Source organism: Cygnus olor, chromosome 8, assembly GCF_009769625.2.
Source record: "Cygnus olor isolate bCygOlo1 chromosome 8, bCygOlo1.pri.v2, whole genome shotgun sequence".
Taxonomy (NCBI): domain Eukaryota; kingdom Metazoa; phylum Chordata; class Aves; order Anseriformes; family Anatidae; genus Cygnus; species Cygnus olor.
This window is the reverse complement of record NC_049176.1, coordinates 5,387,404-5,406,272: the sequence shown is the minus strand read 5'-3', so window position 1 is coordinate 5,406,272 and position 18,869 is coordinate 5,387,404. Positions and strand designations below refer to the sequence as shown.

The following is an 18,869-nucleotide window of genomic DNA, read 5'->3' as shown; positions in this document are numbered from 1 at the left end:
TATGCTGATGTTTTAGTACACAAAACCTACTTCACGTTTGGCAAGGCACGCATATTTATGTATTTCAGTGGGAGCTTCCGCAGGTGTTATCAGGAGCGAGAGAGAGGACACTGAAAGTACATTAAAATTAATGGATGGAACAGTCAATCTACTGTCCTCATCTGGGAATCTCCATAAAGATTGGCAGTGTGGCATTCTTACAGCTTGTAGAGGTTTTGCTCATTTTCTGCCCTTAAGTAGCTGCACATGATAGCATACAGACGCAGATGCAGCAAAGCTGCAGGAAAGGGGCAACTCTGAGTTACTTACGTTGACAGCCCAAGCTGTGCCAGATATATCCCGGCAGACATTTATCACATTTAGGCCCTGATGTTCCCTCCTTACACTCACAAAATCCTCTGTCATTACAGCGATCATGGACTGAACCAAAAGGGTTACAATAACAGTCTGCAGAAACAAGACAACACACACACACTGGATTCAGGTCTACATAAGGTGATAATTCATTTAATACCAATAAAGGCTGCATTTCCAGTGTTAAAGGTAAAGGAAGACTGTCTATTAATGATATATAAAGTAGTGAATATAATTACTATAGTCCATTTATTTGTTTGCATATGTCATTTCAGGAAGAGACGTTTTATGATATGAAGAGAGAAAGTAAACACAAAAGATGTAAAGGCAAAAGATACCACGTTCTTTGAGAATAAGTGATTGTACCAGATTCTGTTCTGGTAAGAATGTTTTTGACAATTTAGTGAATGTTAGGAAAGCTTTGTATATCAATACATCATTAGGGTGAAATGTCTCACATCATTAAAATAGGCTTATTTATATTACTCAATATTTTTCTGAGTGCTGAATTGCTTTAGATGGCTATATAAATGCACTTTACTTATTTCCAAGATAGTCTTCCTTTATAGTGTGGAGAAGTATAACCATGTATGTGGATATTTGTCATTAAACTGATGAGATTGTATTTAGCAGTGACATTAATAAACCTTTTACATATTCCACAATGATAAACTTGAGGTGAGCAGTAATGCAAAACTTATCAGAACTCGCTTTATGTTGCCATTTTCATTTCTCTCACCTCCCAGTGGGCAGATGGAAGATGTAATGAGGCTCTTTCCCTGATACTTATTTCCACGTGTGTGTTGACCTAATTAAAGAATGACTAGGGTAACCCATTTCCTCCCAGAACAGGTACTGCAGGGGAATGTGTAGTCTTCTTCAATCACAACCCTTTTCTTTAACATGATTATAATATTCATGTTCAGTTTTGGCTAATAAAACAAAGAAGACAAGACAGTAGCAAGCAGAGTTAATTTCTGGCATTCCTATTCATTTTTTTAATTTAAGTGGCCATATCTTATTTGTATGTAGACCCAAGTAGACCCAGAGTAACTCCACTGTCAACTGAGACCGCAGACACACTTCCATTTTGGCAGCGTCTGATCTCTGCTGTTGTTGAAGGCAAAAGATAGATAAATCAATTCCTGAATCTGGGCAACCTGCTGAGAATCTGGCTTTGTGTGTCTGTGAATTGGTGCTGCTTTGACTACCTTAGGAAATTGTTCCACAGCATTAGGTTAAAATTCAGTGATATTGTAAATGACAAAATGTTGTTCAACTTGGAAGTAAAATATTAAAAAATACAATGGAAAAACTGTAACAGGAAAAAACATTATTAGAAAGACATGTCATCTGTTGTATCAGTGTTTATTACCCATAAATTACAGATGACACTTTGAACATTTGGCATGCTGACGAAGAGTAGTTACCTTTGGCAAACAGAGTTCCACAATAATAATAGAGTCAATTAGATAGCAACATTCATTAATGAAGTTGAATGTTGACATGCCAAAAAGACTGCAAAATTGAGCATGATTATACCGCAGTGAGTGCCATTTGAAAAGCTGGCAATTCAGATGCGAATTGGATATATGAAATGTTTATGTAAATATGCACAGAGCAGAGATACGTACTGAATGCAGGAAGTCAAATTTGTTTAGAGTGTTTATAGAAAATCTTGAAAGGCAAAAAGTCTAGAATTGCATTAGAAACAGCCAGTTCTTATACATCAAAACTAATTGGATATAATAGACCTACAGTGATTTAAACAAGCGTTTATAAAGAAATGTATGGCCTGTGGCATTGAATGCTATAGAAGCATGATGTTATGTTGGTCACAGAACAAGAACCTGACCCTGAGTCATTGAGAACTTTCCTACTGAACTCTGTCATCTAAAAACGTAAAAAGTACCAGGCCCCTAGTGTGCTGTTTAAGGGAACATAGATACTTTAAGTAAAACCCCTTCTGTAAAAGTGGTAGATCAAACCAGGACACAACACAGACCTGGTAACCTTTAGTAACTGAATCTAGCCTCCATCTTTCCCAGTGCACAGTTGATACCACAGCCATATAACCTAGACAAGCCAACAGAGCATCCAAGCTCGTTGTCCAACACACTATGTCAGGCTATAGAACACTTCCCAACACCTGTCAAATACCTAAAACATCAGAAAGATCAAAAGCTATGATTCCAGTATGTTACTGTGGTTATGAGACAGTGGTTAACATTAATGGCCTTGCAACAGCAAGGCATTAAATAACATTTCCAGATCATCCTAGCAAGTAGACCACACACCATGTTCCAAGGTAGGGAAAAACTAGTCTCTGCTGAATTAACTGGGTAGGAATTTTCCTCCTGACCTGAATCTGGTGACTGTAATGGCTGGGAACATGACAGTAGTAGTAATCTTTTCACTGAGGTGCGATGTATTAATATAAAGCTGCTGTAATAAAATACAGTGAAAATAAATAAAAAAGAAGGTTGGGAAAATGGGCTAAAGCTTGCAGACTTGCCACTGTCAGTCTGGGTTGACAGTGGCTACAGGACAACCCTTAAGGTTCACTTAATTAGTTACCATTAGAGTTTATAAAAAGTTCTCACAGTTGATAACTGAAGCTTAAACCCAAGTGACTGCAAGGTTGGCTTTGTTATAGGTGAGACAGTAATGACTATTTTAATGTTTATGTCATAAGGCAAAGGAAGAAATGATTTATTACTCTGGGTCTACTTGGTGGTTTCTATGCTATTTGTGCTTGCCAGTGTACGTATTCACTGAAAGAAAGAATTATTAGGACTTTATCAAGAGCTTGTAAAAAATAAAAATGCTCTTCAAATTCTGTTCAATTCTTTTTCACTGCAAGCATGTCAAGTGCATTTTTTTTCTTTAAACTACCTTGATTTATTTAGAAATTGGTGTTGCCCATTGGAGGTAATTTTGCAGTCAATTGACAAATCCACAAATCTTTGATGATTCATTTTAGGAAATGAATTTCTTAAGAAGCAAAATAAATTTTAAGACATAACGAAATTAGATTTTAGCCCACTGTATAGAGTGTTACACTGTGCTTCACTGTTAAAAACAAAACAAAAAAACCACCCCCTCCAAAAAAACAAAACAAAAAAACCACAACCCTCTCAATATTTAAATTCTTTGTAACTTTGTCAGTTTTAAAAATGAAACATTTTCATTAGTTAAGATTCATGTTAGCCATATACTTACCATATATATTTTTTAAGATTGTGTAAGTAGTTTTGATAAATCAGAGACAAACCCTTGTTTGCTGCCATTAAACTAGCTTATCCAAACATTTTTGACTTTAAGTATGTGGCTGAAGAGGAAAGAATTAACCTGGAAAAGTAAGACTTTCATACAGGAATAAGATTTGCATGTGTCACTGGAAATCTGCTTATTAAAATGTTAATGCCAAAATTCCACTCATACTTAAAATCCAAAACACTGCTCTTAGAGAAAAGAGAAATGAGCGTTTCCAATAGAGCAAGACTCCTTGTGCTTGACCCAGAAGGATGGTGAATCCATTTACCCTCTGAGATGCAAATATACCACACTTTGCAGGATTAAATCTGAGCAGCCCCAGTTCAGGAAAGCACTTTAAGCACAAACTTTCCCCCCCCCCCCACCCACGAGAAGGTCTTAGGTGTCTACTGTACTCCACTGGCTCTAAACCAGAAGTATTACAAAAGTTACTCCTGGTCTTCAGTCTTAAGTCTAAAGTTGGTGAATCAGCTGCGATATCACAGATTTTGTACGCAGTATGATCACTGTGATCCTCAAAATCCAGTCCAATGAGAATATTATTTAAATAAATTACCTTATATGTAGCAAAACAAGGTTGATCCTATAGTCATCTCACATAGTATGGTTCTCATGGGAGTCCATGAGAATTCTGCTTACATTGAGGTGGGAAAGCCTGCAAATGGACCACCACTTTGCGCCTTTTTTTTTTTTTGGAGACTCTTGTCAAATTAAAGTTTATTTTATTTCTGTAGTGTCTGAGCAATTATGAAGTACACAGTTGTTTTACTAAGACATTCTAAATGTATCACTTGAATATTAATTAAAAATCTACTTATTTTTGACTCCCGGCTTATTAACTTCCTGGTCTTAATGACATGGCTACAGATGCTGTCTTAGCATTTCAGTGTACATGGGAAAACAATTTACTGCAGAAGCTGGTGAAAAATCCCAAATAGAGTAATTTAGTATCACACTCATTAGGCCTATTTAGACAGCTGAAATTATATAGCCCTGGCGGTCACACCAATGATGTCCTTCATCTACATCAAACAAATATGAGGGACAGTACTTCTTACTGAGAACACTGAATTGGGTTAACCTCCTCATAAGAAATCATGACTTGCCTATTAAAGTTCCTATTAGCTCAGACTAATTAATGTCAAAGGAAATCATGCATTTTCTGAATGTGTTGCCAAGCAAAGTTAAAAGAAGGACATGTAAAATGCAGTGCGTGGATGGATCTGGGTGTTTATCACGAAATAGAATGTAAATCTGACAAGCTGTAAACTGAAACAAATAATAGCAAAGTAAATAAATTCTGGCTTGAATTTCAGGAATGAATTATAAAAAAAATATTAAAGTATAACCTATTCACCCATAGTCCATTTTGGCATGAAAATCTTAGTTACTTCTTTCTTTCCTTTTTCTTTTCCTTCTTGGAAAGAAAAAACAATCACAGTAGAAATCCAGGGAATGTTCTTCTGATGCTTATGTCTATGAGCAACAATACATAATGAAATTGTTGTTTGAATAGTGCCTTTTATGGCTACCTGTTAACTACTGAAGCTACCTTTTATTGAGTATCCTCAGTCTTCACCTAGGGCCCTCTGCCTTTTGCTGTGTTGTGTGTGTGGTGATAAGAGAATAATGCGTCTTCTAGTGTGACATTTTTTCTATTTTTTGTGTTCTGATATTTTCTTGAAATTTTCTTGACTTCTGCATTTTGGATATTTATATCAGATGCTAGGTTTAAAGCACTGTTTTCATCTAGGAGTCCTACTTCTAAATTTACATGATGCCAAACAGCTTTTACAAATGCTACTCCTAATCACACAGGCAAAATTTCAGTTTCCTCTCTAAGGAAGAGAGGAGTTAAGACTGCATTTTACAGCCATGTGCCTGAGAGTAGAATTTGGTGCTACATTTAATTTTAAAATTGGAATGAGTTAAAAGGAGTTAATAAACACCAGTTCCCATGTTCTATTCATACACCTGGCAACTTTCATAGGTCTACAGGCCAGTATTCAATAGTGTACTAATAATTCCAAAAGTTAGACTGGGAACAGGGATTTAAGACTCAACCCTACCATGTTTATGTGTGTGCAACTCCAGTGTAGCTCCCTCCCGCAGGACAGCACAGTCAATTTCTCAGGGGCTTCCTGGGAAAGTCTTCCCTGGACTCTTAGCCAGGAGGTTCTTCATCATGTACAGATTCAAAATACTTCCTTGGGGCTACAACGGCAACTATGGCAACGAGATGGAAAGTCTACACAGATGTTCTTATCCATTGAAAAAGCTCATTCTGGCTCATCTGGCAAGTAAGCAGCAGTGGTCCCTAGCAGCTGCCGGTAGCTTAAAAGGCACAGAAAAAAAGCCGCAGTTACCCCGGGACTGACCTATGCATACATTTTCATCGTCCAGCTCTGCAGAAGCATTTCTGAAGTAGCCCAGCCTGCATAACTCACAGTGCTGACCTCTAGTGTTGTGCTTACAGCTCACGCAAATGACCGTATTGAGCAGCTCGATGTAACTGCACCGGTTGGAGTGCCCGAAGCATTCACAGTCTTTCAAGGAAGAACAGAAATGTATACAAAATGTATACAGCAGCAGAGTAATAGCACATTACATGCTTAGTAAAAATGAACTATGGAAAGAAATATGAATGAATGGCACATACATGTTAATCAATGTAACATGGACAACAGCAGATGTTTATCTGCAATGAAAGTGAGGGTTGTTTCAGGCAGGTTAGTGTGACCCGACCACCATGGCATGATGTCAAAGACTGACTGCTGTTGGCAGACCTGATGGAACTGAAGCATTTGCAGTTGTAAACCTTTCAGGGGTACTGGAGGCTCAGTTTCCGCTGATAGAAATGCATGTCTTTTTTTTTTTTTTTTTTCATATTCGAGATTAGTATAGATAAAGACACAGGAAAAACTTCCTCATATTAAAAATATTAAATACAGTAGACAAAATAGTCAAACTTAAGCATGCTTAAATCCACAATGAAAGATAAAATAAAAAAAGTTTTGTTCTGCTGTAAGTAGTGAGTATTCAAAATTACTTCTGAACTTGGCTCAGGGTACTGTAACTCGTAGGCACCTTGGGAAATGGACTATTTTAATTCAAGACCAAACAAATCTCCAGTTTGACAATTTTGGCCAGCACCTCCTAAAACAATTAACAGAGAAGTGGAAGGAAGAGAGATTACTATTTAAGAGCTATTTCTAGTACATTTCTGAGGTAAGCATTAACCTATTTTTCAAATCTGAGATGAAAAACCATTAGGCCAGAATACACCTTGAAAACTCTGAAAATGTATACTGAATAGAAAACATGCTTATTGCAGCCATCTGAACTGCAGCTGACACGACAACCACTTCTTAAAAAAAAAAAACCTTGTTAAACATAGAATCCTATTGCCTCTGAGTACTTAATGACAAGCAGTATGTGGTTTTATCCAGAAAAATGTAGAAATTAGGAAAGCATCAATATCATTATACAAGGCACAGCTATGCTTTGTGTAGAAAGCTTGTGTAGGTCTGACTGCTCAGCTCTGAAACTGAGCCCAGAATGAATGCAGGAAAGATTATTAGGATGATCAAAGAAGTAGAGAGCCAATTTAAAAAGTGTACTACGATAATTTGGCCTGTTTAGTCTAGGAAACTGAAGAAGGGATATCACTGGGCTATAAATACATCAAGGAAATAGCCTTGTGCCATCCTAAGTGAGTATCTGTGCTAATGGACAACACTGGCACAAGAACAAGTGGGTGTTAACTGCTCATTGAGAAATTTCAGCTGCAAATTAGGAGATGGTGTCTAGCCGTTAGGGCACTGAGGTTCTCAAACACTCTTCCAACTTGTAGCAACTCATGCTTTAGAGTTGCAGTGTATTAACATGGTGAAAGAGATTATGATATGTTTCCTGCAGTAATGGAATGCAGTGACTTGAGGGCTTTGAGATCTTAAAGTTAACTTAGGCTATAATTAGATAAAGCTGTAGCAGAGGATGTAAAATGTTAATTTTGGAAAAACATGGCAGGGACCAAGTCCCTTCTGTATTTTCTAAAGTACACTGCTGATTGTGGTGGGGCACCCAGTGAGCCCACTGGTTGTTGATGTAGGGCGTCAGATACAAACTTTGTTCCTGTTTATATTTCTATTAAAAAAAAAGTCAGTACATATTCATGAGTATGTTATGTAAAAATACATATATACTTTTGCTGTTGTCTGATCTAGCACACTATAAATAGATTGCATCTTTTCTTTTATCTACATTGCTTAACATAACATAAGTTTCAATCTTGAGAGCTGTCTTTTGGCTGCCAGGAAACATTAATTCAATTTACATATTCATAGTCAGTTAACATATACACACTCTCATTCTCTTTGATATTACATTGATGAAGTAATGTTCACAGTTCATGTCAGTCTAATAATTTTGATGCCTCTAACTCCTGAAGTACAGTAAAACACTTGGTTTTTCAGTCTTAATATGCTACCACTTGACATATTGGAGTAGGGAGGAAAAAAGTGTTAATGTTTCTCTTTTGCAACTGGTCAGTGAGATTCAGCATTTTAGCCAGCTGCCCAGCACTATTTCTCCACTAGCATATCCATCTTACCTGAGTAAAAACTGCACAGGGAAGGGGCAACAGACCTAAAAGTAGAAGCTAGCGCTAGCAAAAAGGATCACAGTGAAAATTGTTACAATGCTAAATTTTAATGTGTTTTATTTCTAAAATAAGAAAGATTGGTTGGAGATAGGCATTATGATCCTTCTGAAGCTCAGATTAAGAAGCAATGCTGTCTTAGTCTTTGAGAAAGAACCTGTCTTCTGCCCCCATTACATAACTTGTTTTGGCAAGAAGATACTATGCTGTTCCTTAGACTTGTGGCTAAATGTAATCACACTGCAGGTGAATTAGAGGAAAGAATGTACATTGCTTTTTGAAACAGTAATGGGCAGCAGAATAATAATACATTTTTATGTTACAAAAATATGCAGGCTGTAAATAAGTGACAGTAAATCAGACTATACTACTTCATCTTGTGTGTTTAAAATAGCATTCTGTGAATAAATGACTGCGCTACTTCCACTCTGAAACTGTGATATGACCTTTAGTAATACTACCACAACACATAATTGGCTATTACAAAAGCACAAGAAACAAAGCTGCACATAAAATAATTCACTGTTTTAACAGGGCTTGCTACAAGTTATGAACTTGACTAAAGAAGCATTAATAATTATGAGAGGCTCAGTTTGATGTACACATACACTCTTCAATATATTCAGAGGGACCAGAAAAGTTCAGATGTGTCTTATCAATATTAAGGGTAATTAATGAGACCAATTCTTGACTTCATTGCAGTCTCCAACTTCCTCATCAGTGGGGGAGAGGGAAGTGCTGATTTCTTCTCTGGTGACCAGTGATAGAATGGAGGGAATGGTAAAAGCTGCATCAGGGGAAGTTCAGACTGAATATTAGGAAAAAAGTTTTTACTGAGAGGGTGGTTAGCCCCTGTAACAAGCTCTTCTGCTAAGTGGTTATGGCCCCAAGCCTGTCGGTGTTAAAGAAGCTTTTTGAAAATGCTCTTAGATATGATTTAACTCTTAGGTTGCTCTGTGTAGAGTCAGGACTTGGACATGATGATCCTTGTGGGTCTTTTCCAATTCATGTTATTCTATGATTTTAGTGGATACTCTGTTTTGTAACAATTGTGCTGAAAAGCTCTAGGAATCTTCATCTTTACACTGGTAAATGCCATATGATATACTAAAAAAATCTGGGTTAACTGAAATGGTCTAACATCTGATCAAAGATTAGTAATGGCAGAGAGGAAAAAAATAAAAAGCCAGGACAAGGTAACTGAAGTCCCTTTATTATTATATCCAATTTTTTATGATTTTTGATTGTTTCTATTTTGCTAATGCAATCATATGAACTTATTCTTTTATTGCTGTTGGCCTGATCAGTGATAATTTATACATCTTTAGGTTTATTAAAAATAAATAATAGTAATAACAAGCTATGTAAAGGGTCTGCATATGATTGAAAGGGAAGTAATTTCTCCATGACTTTCATGAGGTGCTTCCCTGAATTACTCACACAAAACGTATAATTGCACTCAGCATCATGGCAGCTGGGAGTCTGATAGCTGTCAGTGCTGTACGGCCTTCTAGCTTATCATGTGATTCACCTAAACCAGCACAAAGACCAGAAAGTAGCCAGCATATTAGAAATGTCAGAAGCACAATTTAAGGTTTTTAGCAAGCGTCTGGCTAGCAGCATCACGACTTTCATGCACTGGCCAAGCCACACAGTCACTGAAAGAGATAAGGGGGAAAGTACCAAAATCAGGCTGCAAATGGTTTAACAACATTGAAATGACACGAGCTTACTGTGCTAGAAAATGCTGCATTCAGTTCTGAGCACCATATGTCAGAAAAGACATGTAAGCTTAGAGATAGTATAAAGCTGAATAACAACAAGGAGTAAATGGTTTGGAAAATAAAACCTCGGAGAGGTAAAGCTAGCAGGTGTGTTCAATATGAAGGAAAAAGGGAGGTGGGAGATGAGATAGCCATGTTAGATTTGATAATTATCTTGGATGATTCAGAATTGTCAAATTCCTTGCCATCTCATAAAAGAATTGACTGTATGAACCTTTAAAGATGATTCCCGATGGAATGATTCTATTGTGACAACCCCATTCCTGTTGTATAAAACATAATAAAATTACCTATTGAAGGAAGCTCATGAAAAGGTTGATCATTTAATTGTTTTGTTTCTATAAACTGAATGATCTTTCTTCTTCCCTGTTATAATGCTATGGTTTTACATCTTTGAGATGATATATTGTTGTGCTATCAGGACTAGGTTCAGCTCAAGGTTCAGCTGGGACTGGTAAAACATGAGATGTCATCACATGAAACAACGGTAAACACACATGGAAAGGAAGCACAATTTTAAAATTAAGACTGGTAGCATGAGACAGCTATCAGTGTCATTTTCTAATCAAAAGAACAAAAAGTATTTCAAGAAAAGTGCTTTCAGAAATCATTTAAATATTTTTTCTTCTTCGTTTTCCCGTAACTGAGTTCATCCTTTGTATGCTATGAAATACAAAGGAGATTTCCTTGTAACCTTAGAAATTACCTGCTTTGTAATAGTTATGATCTCATCAAATGGATCAAACCTAAGTTCAAACACTTGTTGATTTCTCAAATCCTTACTAATGTGCAGTTCATGATTAATGAGATTTTCACAGCAGCTACAGAAAGACAAAGCATCTTTATATGTACTCTTTACAGATAAATTGATGAGGAAAACCAATGAGAAGATCTCAGAGTTGACTATGAATGATAGAGATGCAAACAAAACAGGTTGCCTGGACGTCACTGAGAGAATATTGGCATCTTTCATTATGTCTGTATAATTCCATTATTTTGATAAAACATTTAAATATCAGTTCAAAATGTAATGCCTACACTCTCAGTTTGTGCACTGTTACAATAAAATGAAGATGTAAGGCACACTTACAATGCATTAGAAGACATAAGTATGTACTACACTCCATGGCATTTACAGATACGTCTTGATGATACGGACAATTGACATTTTTATGTATTGTATGACCTCAACTAATCTATTTGTTTCCTTTTCACAATTTATGCAGATTGGTGAGGAAAAGAAATCTCTACCAACAATTTGCTCTCTAGGCAATAATCTGAATGGTAATATTCTTATATTTAACTCCTTTAAAAACAAATGACATGTAACCTTATATGCCACAGTGCCACAGAAGCATATTTATTTTTTCTCTGTATGGCTTATGTTTACGTGACTTAATGTTTCTCTTGTCATCAACAAAGATGCCTCACCAGTAAGCTGATGGGTACACTTCACAGATATTCCAGATTCATACAGTGCAATGTTTTCACAACACATAGCACTATGAAATCACTGTATGAATCCAAGAATTCCTACCTCTGTTGTGGTTTGCAACTTGAACAGAAGAAACAGTTGTCATAGTTAATTTGGGAGCAACTGTATAGGTAATAAAATGAACAGTAAATTAGAAAAGATTTTGTATAGGAACAAATCAAAAGACTAAAATATACTTCTTTATTTTCTTTTTTAAAATTAACTTTTACAGTGTTAAATTTAACTTTAACAATGGTCACTGTTTTGTTAGGAAAGGGTGAAACTTGGTGAAAATGAATTATAGGTACCAACTATTGAGTCATTTGAGCTTTTGATCCAAGATAAGGGGAAAGTTATTCACATCTGCACACTTTGGCAATTTTGTGTTAGTGGTTATATGGTAATTTCTCTCAATCCCTGACCAATGACTGTATGTTAACCACTGTGGGCTGCGAATGGTTTTATTAAATTTACTCTGGCCTAATAACATAAACGAAGAAAACATAATAAAATAATATAAACTGTAGGCAGATTTTTGTAATTATTCTCATTATATGCTATACTTGACTGAAGTATTAATTTAAAATAATTGTGAAACACTGTAACAATATGCTGCAAACACATAATTGGAATATAAATACTTTTAATTTTTTGTGTTTTCTGCTCCATAACAAAATGTCAAAATTATATTTACTAAAGCTGGCTCTTATTTACTAGGGAAGAAACAATGAGTAATTTTGTTCTGTTCAAGATGTATTGTGCAATGAAGTTAAGTCTTAGAACACAAGCAGTATAATTGACTAAGCTATGAAATCCATTATAAATGCTGAGTGTCATTTCATCAGGAATATTTAGATTTAAAATTCCTGTGAATAATGTAGACTAATCCTTGCAGAGAGCAGAGGAGCAGAGATGTACTCTGTATTTTTTTGTTTGTTTGTTTGTTTAAGGAACACAGACAAAATTTTGAAAAAAAAAAAAACAACAAAAAACTGGCCAAATGAAATTATTAGAATGCTACGTATCACTTCATCATGTTTATTTAATTCAAAACATGTGAATAATGCAAACTGAAATACATTGCTAATCCTTATAGAGAGTACAGGTGAATTGGGATTTTCTATTTTTTGTGGAAGCACATGTAGTACATTAGGTTTTATACATACTTATGTCTCAATTTGGTCACTGATGAACGGATATAAAACTACAGCCCTTCTAAAGTAACTTCCCAACAAATTCCTAATACGTTTTGTTCAGATTAGTAGCTATTTTCTACATCACCTTTTCATTCTCCATCTGCATGTGTTATAGGCAAGAAAAGACACTGAACTGTCAGAGCAAGCCACAGGCCAAATTTTTACAGGGATTTCTTGGGAGTGAATGGCTACTGGGACAGTAAATAAGGAGAACAAAAGGACATTGTTTCTTACATCGAACAATAATTATGAAATGTATAGTATATAGCTGAATACAACTTCAAATAACAAAGAATCGTACTTTTATTTTATTACTAATCTTTAAAAGTTGTTCTGTCACTTTCAATGCTAATCATCGTGCCAAAGTCTGCAAATAATGTTTTGTTTGGCACTTGAATTGCAGAGAACTGAGAGTCTATTCTGCAGAGAATGTGCTTGTATTGGGGATGTCACACAAGCTAAGAATTCCCAGCTCACTTGGGAAAAAAAACACGTGGAAATAGGACATTAACACATGGGTTTGATGTAGACAATGACAATCTTTCACACTCAAAAATCTCAAAACTTATTCATAATATAGACTATAGTTTATACAAGTCCAACAGTATCCTGGGACTTTTGTTCAACTTAATGTATATCGGTACTTATAAACCTGTGTTTCTACTTTTCCAGACTTTATGCAGCAATGTTGTGTGTGATCTTAGTGTTGAAAAATGCTCTTTTCAGGTAAGGTTTGCTTTATGGTTAAATTCTGCAGATATTTTCTCACAGAATAGCATTACTCAGCACTGAAAGAAAAATGAGTTGGATTATCATTGTTACTACTTTTGTTGCCATGTGGGACTCTTAGGAAGCAATTTCAGTAATTTTAGACCACTAGGAATTTTACAGCATCCTACCTTGATTTGGTTTAGAAACCTCAAGGGAAGAAATATTCGGCCATATCCTATCAAACTTTGGAGGATCTGCATGCATCAGGAAAAATCAGGTTTTGTTATTTACATCTGTGATATTGTTCTAAACAGGCAAGCATATGGACAAAGACATAGACTACAAACATCCATTTCTGTACTAGTCTAAGTTGCACTTGAACAGTACATGACTCCACATTAAACAAGAAAACAAGCAATTGATGATTCCCAAAACACCAAATGGACATAAAATACTGTGCATAACAATTTAACTTCCATGGTTTAAAATATTGTTCTTGATGAGAAGATACCCAAGACCAATATATTTGGTTCTAACACCAGGAACAAAATAGAAATGTGTTCTGTTAATCTGCTCTGTAGAGATAAAATGACAATGTCAGACAAATACGAATTTCTTACCAAAGAGACATATCTTACCGTAGCATCCTGGTTTAAGGCCTTATTGAGTGAATTATACTTTTGCTATCGAAACATATTCACCAGTAGAGTGAACCTTTTCTTTGCTCTCACATTTTTGTGTATTGTATCTGTTTCCTATCACCTCTACTAATCTATTTCCCAGATTGATTTTTTTTTTTTTTTTTTTGGTAAAAACAAAGTGTATACATTTCTTAAGGGCCCTAAATAAGATGTTACCTCCATATAGTGGCATTTTGCCTCTGAACAAAAGTATTAGGTATGTCTTTTCAGAGTTTCATTTCCTTTAGTTCAATGTGTTTTGGGGCTGGCTTAGGGCAGAGTGGTAACCCTTAACAGGAATGGTGCTGGCTGCAGGAGCTGGGAGTGTAAAGGGTGTGAGCTGGGTGGTTGAAAGCCTCTTTGGTTCTGATGTGGGACATGATATTTATGTTCTACTTCTTTTTCCGTTCTCTGTCTTCATTAGCAGCTCCCATCTGCCTAGCTTTGGATATCAGATTTGGACATTTTTATCTTCTGTGAGTACTGCAGCTGTTACTTCCTTTTTGAGCTGAATAGAAAACTTCTTAATGGTCACATCAGCCTACATAGCAGTGATAAAAATGGGGAGATGGCTATTTTATTTCTACATACAAGGAATTCACTTGAATAGTGAATGGATTGCAGTCATTACATCTTTTTGGCATCAAGGGTCTATGCTTGTAGGTCTTTTTGAAGCAGGTGTGATTCACTGGTATGTCAGTCTTAGTGGAAGACCTTCAGGGAAGCTAAGAGAAAAAGACTGGTGCTTCAACATCTTATGTGGAAGGAGGACTATATTCATTTTCTATTGTATCTTCTGACCCATATATCAAAGGTGAAGAGAATTTGGCTGGGTGTGGATGAATGTCCCAGAAGTCCTCCAGGAGAGAGCAATTCAAGGAAAGGATAATGGCCTGTACTGTGCCATTTACTGTTAGGTAGTCTTCTGCAATTGAATCAGTCAAGTGTTGATCTAATTATATATCTACATCATCTATATGATCTATATATTTATATATACCTCTTAATCTTACATTTTTGTGCTTTTTCCTTATCAGTCAAGAAAACAGAAGAAAGGAAAACCAAGTTGGTTTAGTAGATTCTCGAACAGTCTATGTCTTGATTAAAAATAACCTGCCTCTACTAATCAGATCCACCAATTCACACACATAGGAAGTGCAAACAGAGTAGTCAGTGCATGAAAAAAGCTATCTAAAAGCCATACTTACTGAGGTGGCATGATAACCCCAGCACACTAAATGATTCTGATTCCACATACCTTCCTCCTCCTCCTGAAACACTGGCTGACTAGTTATGGTAAATAAGTTTGAAATGCTGACAAATTGCTTGCACAGTTAATTCACCGTTAAAGTTTTGGTAAAATTTTAGGAACACTTAGGCTTGACCAAAGTGTTTGAAGAGACTGGACATTAAGGAATATGCATGAAAATCGTGAGCTAAAAAGGAAAAGGAATCTTTGATTACATTTTCTTTCTGTCCCCTGAGCCTTTTTCTCTTTTAACCATCATCCAACATCACAGTTGTCGCAGAAAACCCATCACATTTCAGACAGGAACTTATAATACCCTACTTCGGTTGCTGAACGTTGAGTGGCATCCCTACTTCAAAAATTCACATGCGAATTGGCCTAGATAGTAACAGTTATAAAAGTAATAGCATCAAAGCTTTGTAATGCCTTAGGACTAACCCTCTGGTATATCTGTCACTTAATAAACTGTAGGTCCTATATGTGAAATCAGATAAGCTTTTATTCTGATAATGATTTCCCTAAGGAATCTCTTGTCTTGTCCAAATAATATCATTACTTGTGTGACAGAGAATCAGTGTTACATATTTCTAAGTAATCCTATAAATGCTATAGATCTGTGCTCATTTTAGCAAACTGACTTAAAATGGAGATTGTGATTTGCTACAAAATAATTAAAACTTCCCTGATCCTTTAAATTAGATTATATTCAGCTGAGTTTCTTAATGGGCATCCAAAATAATTAAGAGCATATTTACTGCATCTGAAGATGAACAATTAAGATTTTTTACAAGTGATTATTACTAGTTATTAGTGATAATTATAACCATCTTAGAAGGGACTTGTGGAGGTCATTTGTTCCATCCTGTGCTCACAGTAGGGTCAACTTCAAAGTCAGATGATACTGTTCAGGGTCATATCCAGTTGAAACCAGATGCTTTCTTCATTGGTTCTGGGGTGCTTGGTAATGCTCCAGGAGGCTTAATGCTTCTATTACTCACTTCATTTTTTTTAATCTTTGGTAAAGATAATTTTTTCCTATGTCCTTACTCATGAAATGTATTATCACCAAGATTGTTTTCTGATAAAAGTCAGTTGTCTTATCTTTGATTTTTTTTCTAATGGAGATGATTTTCAATGCTTTATCTAAAAACATATGTGAAACTTCCAAGTCAAAGAAGGTTGACGATCATTCCCACAAGTATATTGGAGCAGATGAGTCATTTTTTGAACAGACATCAGTACGATTCATTTAGCAGCTAGTTATTCTTTTATAGCAATTTGTGAAAATATTTCTAATCCTCAGTGATCACCACAAAACATCCTATTTAGAGAGAAGTTGACTAGATAAACTAAGCTCTTCCAGAACAGTTTTGTATTTGCATGCTCTATTCTGTTACTCAAGTACTTATTTTCCGAAATAATTAATTTTGGCATAGGTATTCTAGAACATGCACTGGATAAATCTAGGATATTATTCTATCGCAATATGTTCTAAGATAATCATTCTGGGTAAACAAGGCTACAGATATGTGAAAAAGAGTTTCTAAAAATCTATTTTAGTGTATTATTTAAAGATACTGTAGGCACCTTTAAGAGTAAAGGTATGTGAGATATACGAGAGAGCAGAAAATCAGCCGTGTCATTTTAAATTTGCATTGGAAAATTCTGCGGTTTTAGTTCCTATTGTTTGAAAGACAATTATACGCAGAAAATAACTCTTGGAAAAATCTTATTTTCATGACGTAAGGAAAGGCTGGTTGTCTATTTACTAGGTGTATGATCATTTCCTGCCTCCCAAACTCAAATGCCTGTTTTGGATACATAGTATTAGAATTACCCGTGATATTAAATAAAGGAAATATGTTTCAAATATTCCCTGGAAATGCAATCTGCACCACATGCCACATCATGGTTTTGAATTGGGGAAATAACAGAAATGAAACAGGTCATTTCAACCTTATTCCAGCCAGACGGCTGCACATGAAAAAACTTGTCATGATGTTGGCAGAAATTAATCAGCATTTTGCTTGTTTCTCACTTCAACCAAGTACTGAGCTGAAAGTAAAATTAAAATGTATTTTAAGCCCTCCCACTGAGAGGGGCTTATCCTTCCTAGAGGACGGAGAAAGAGGACAGGTGATGCAGCATGTGAAGATGACCCTGCTACCTGGGCATCTGCTCTGCAGCAGACTAGGATGTTTTCACCTCCTACACTGTTTAAGCTGACCTGTCCACAAGCAATGCATTTACTGAAAATTACTGTTATTAAATCGGTAAGTCTTAAGTAATACTCTCTCAAATGGTAGACAGGGAGCACTTGTGTTGACTTGTGTTCACTACTATCATTACTTATTTACATTATCGTTAGGAACCTTAGTGAGAGAGACTTTAAGATGTTTATTAATGGTTGTGAAACTTTTACTTAAAACACGAAAAAGTACTAAAAACTTGTCAATGTAAGTTTAATGATTCTAGTAGAAGTCCAAGTCATTGAAAACTGACCTTGCCACTGCCTGTTTTAAACAATAAGTAACAAAGTAAAGATTGTTTCTTCCACAGTATACATGTCTGTTGAGCACAGTGGAATTAGATGTATGACAGCAGTTTTAGGTTTCATATTAAACAAAACAAACAAACAAACAATAAAAATAATAAAAAAGCTCATTCAAATCTGTGGCAGTGGCAATTTAGTAACTGCTGGAATAATTGAATGTGTTTAGACAGATGGCATGCCATCACTTCTTGCAGAGATCACACGATCATTATTACAGAATTTCTAGATCTGTTTGAAGTCATGATAACATACCTCATGAAAATTTGCCTTTCAGCACTTCTATAATACTGAAAATCTATCTCCTCAAAAGGGAAGAAATGCTGATACTATTTTTTTAAATCACCCAATATTAAATTTTAAAAAAATACTGGGCCAATGTTAGGCAATCTTTTTTGGAGCAATGTAGGAAGTTTCATACCTGTTCCTTTGAAGAAAGGAGAATTCTGCATAAATGTGAAGATGTGGTTGTTTTATGGCAGCTCCTCAGCCATAACATCTTTTATAACTGTTGGAAGAATTTAAATGCAATTAGTCCTTTACGTGTCCAGTTGTTGTCTTAGACTAAAAGAAAGCGATCTTTTTTGAGTCTTTAAAAATCCAGTGATTCAGTTCTGGAAATTCTTATAGCTGCTATCAGAAAAAAAAATCCATTGCTTTTTAACAAAAGCATTGGCTAGTTCTCACACTAATGAGGTGTGAAGGAGTATTCTTCAATTGTAAGTATTTCCAGTGAAGTATTACAAATGCACAATGAATTCAGGTATTTTTTAAATGCAATATTTTATGTAATTTCTCATGAAAAAAGAACTAATTCTGTTGATAGTTTGTGGGAGTGGTTCTTTTTTAATTTTGAATGGTTCTGCTTTTTTCCTACAAAGGTGCTGGAATTCACTGTTGGACTGGGACTATTGTACTGTAATTCACAACTGAT

At 35.6% G+C, this 18,869-nt stretch overlaps 1 protein-coding gene across 9 annotated transcripts in view; it reads right to left on the bottom strand.

The window, feature by feature from the left end:
• NTNG1 (netrin G1) overlaps window positions 1-18,869 on the bottom strand; it is a 156,804-nt gene that overhangs the window by 27,675 nt on the left and 110,260 nt on the right. Inside the window, exons 6-9 of one of the 9 annotated variants that reach the window (XM_040565176.1) lie at window positions 13,644-13,709; window positions 11,612-11,671; window positions 6,009-6,176; window positions 310-447 (exon numbers count right to left, since the gene is read on the bottom strand). The exons of 1 other annotated variant lie outside the window; for it this stretch is intronic. In XM_040565176.1, the coding sequence (XP_040421110.1) occupies window positions 310-447; window positions 6,009-6,176; window positions 11,612-11,671; window positions 13,644-13,709 (432 nt within the window). The remainder of the gene's footprint in view (window positions 1-309; window positions 448-6,008; window positions 6,177-11,611; window positions 11,672-13,643; window positions 13,710-18,869) is intronic. 7 more of the 9 variants (XM_040565168.1, XM_040565170.1, XM_040565169.1 and 4 more) reach the window with 7 other exon arrangements.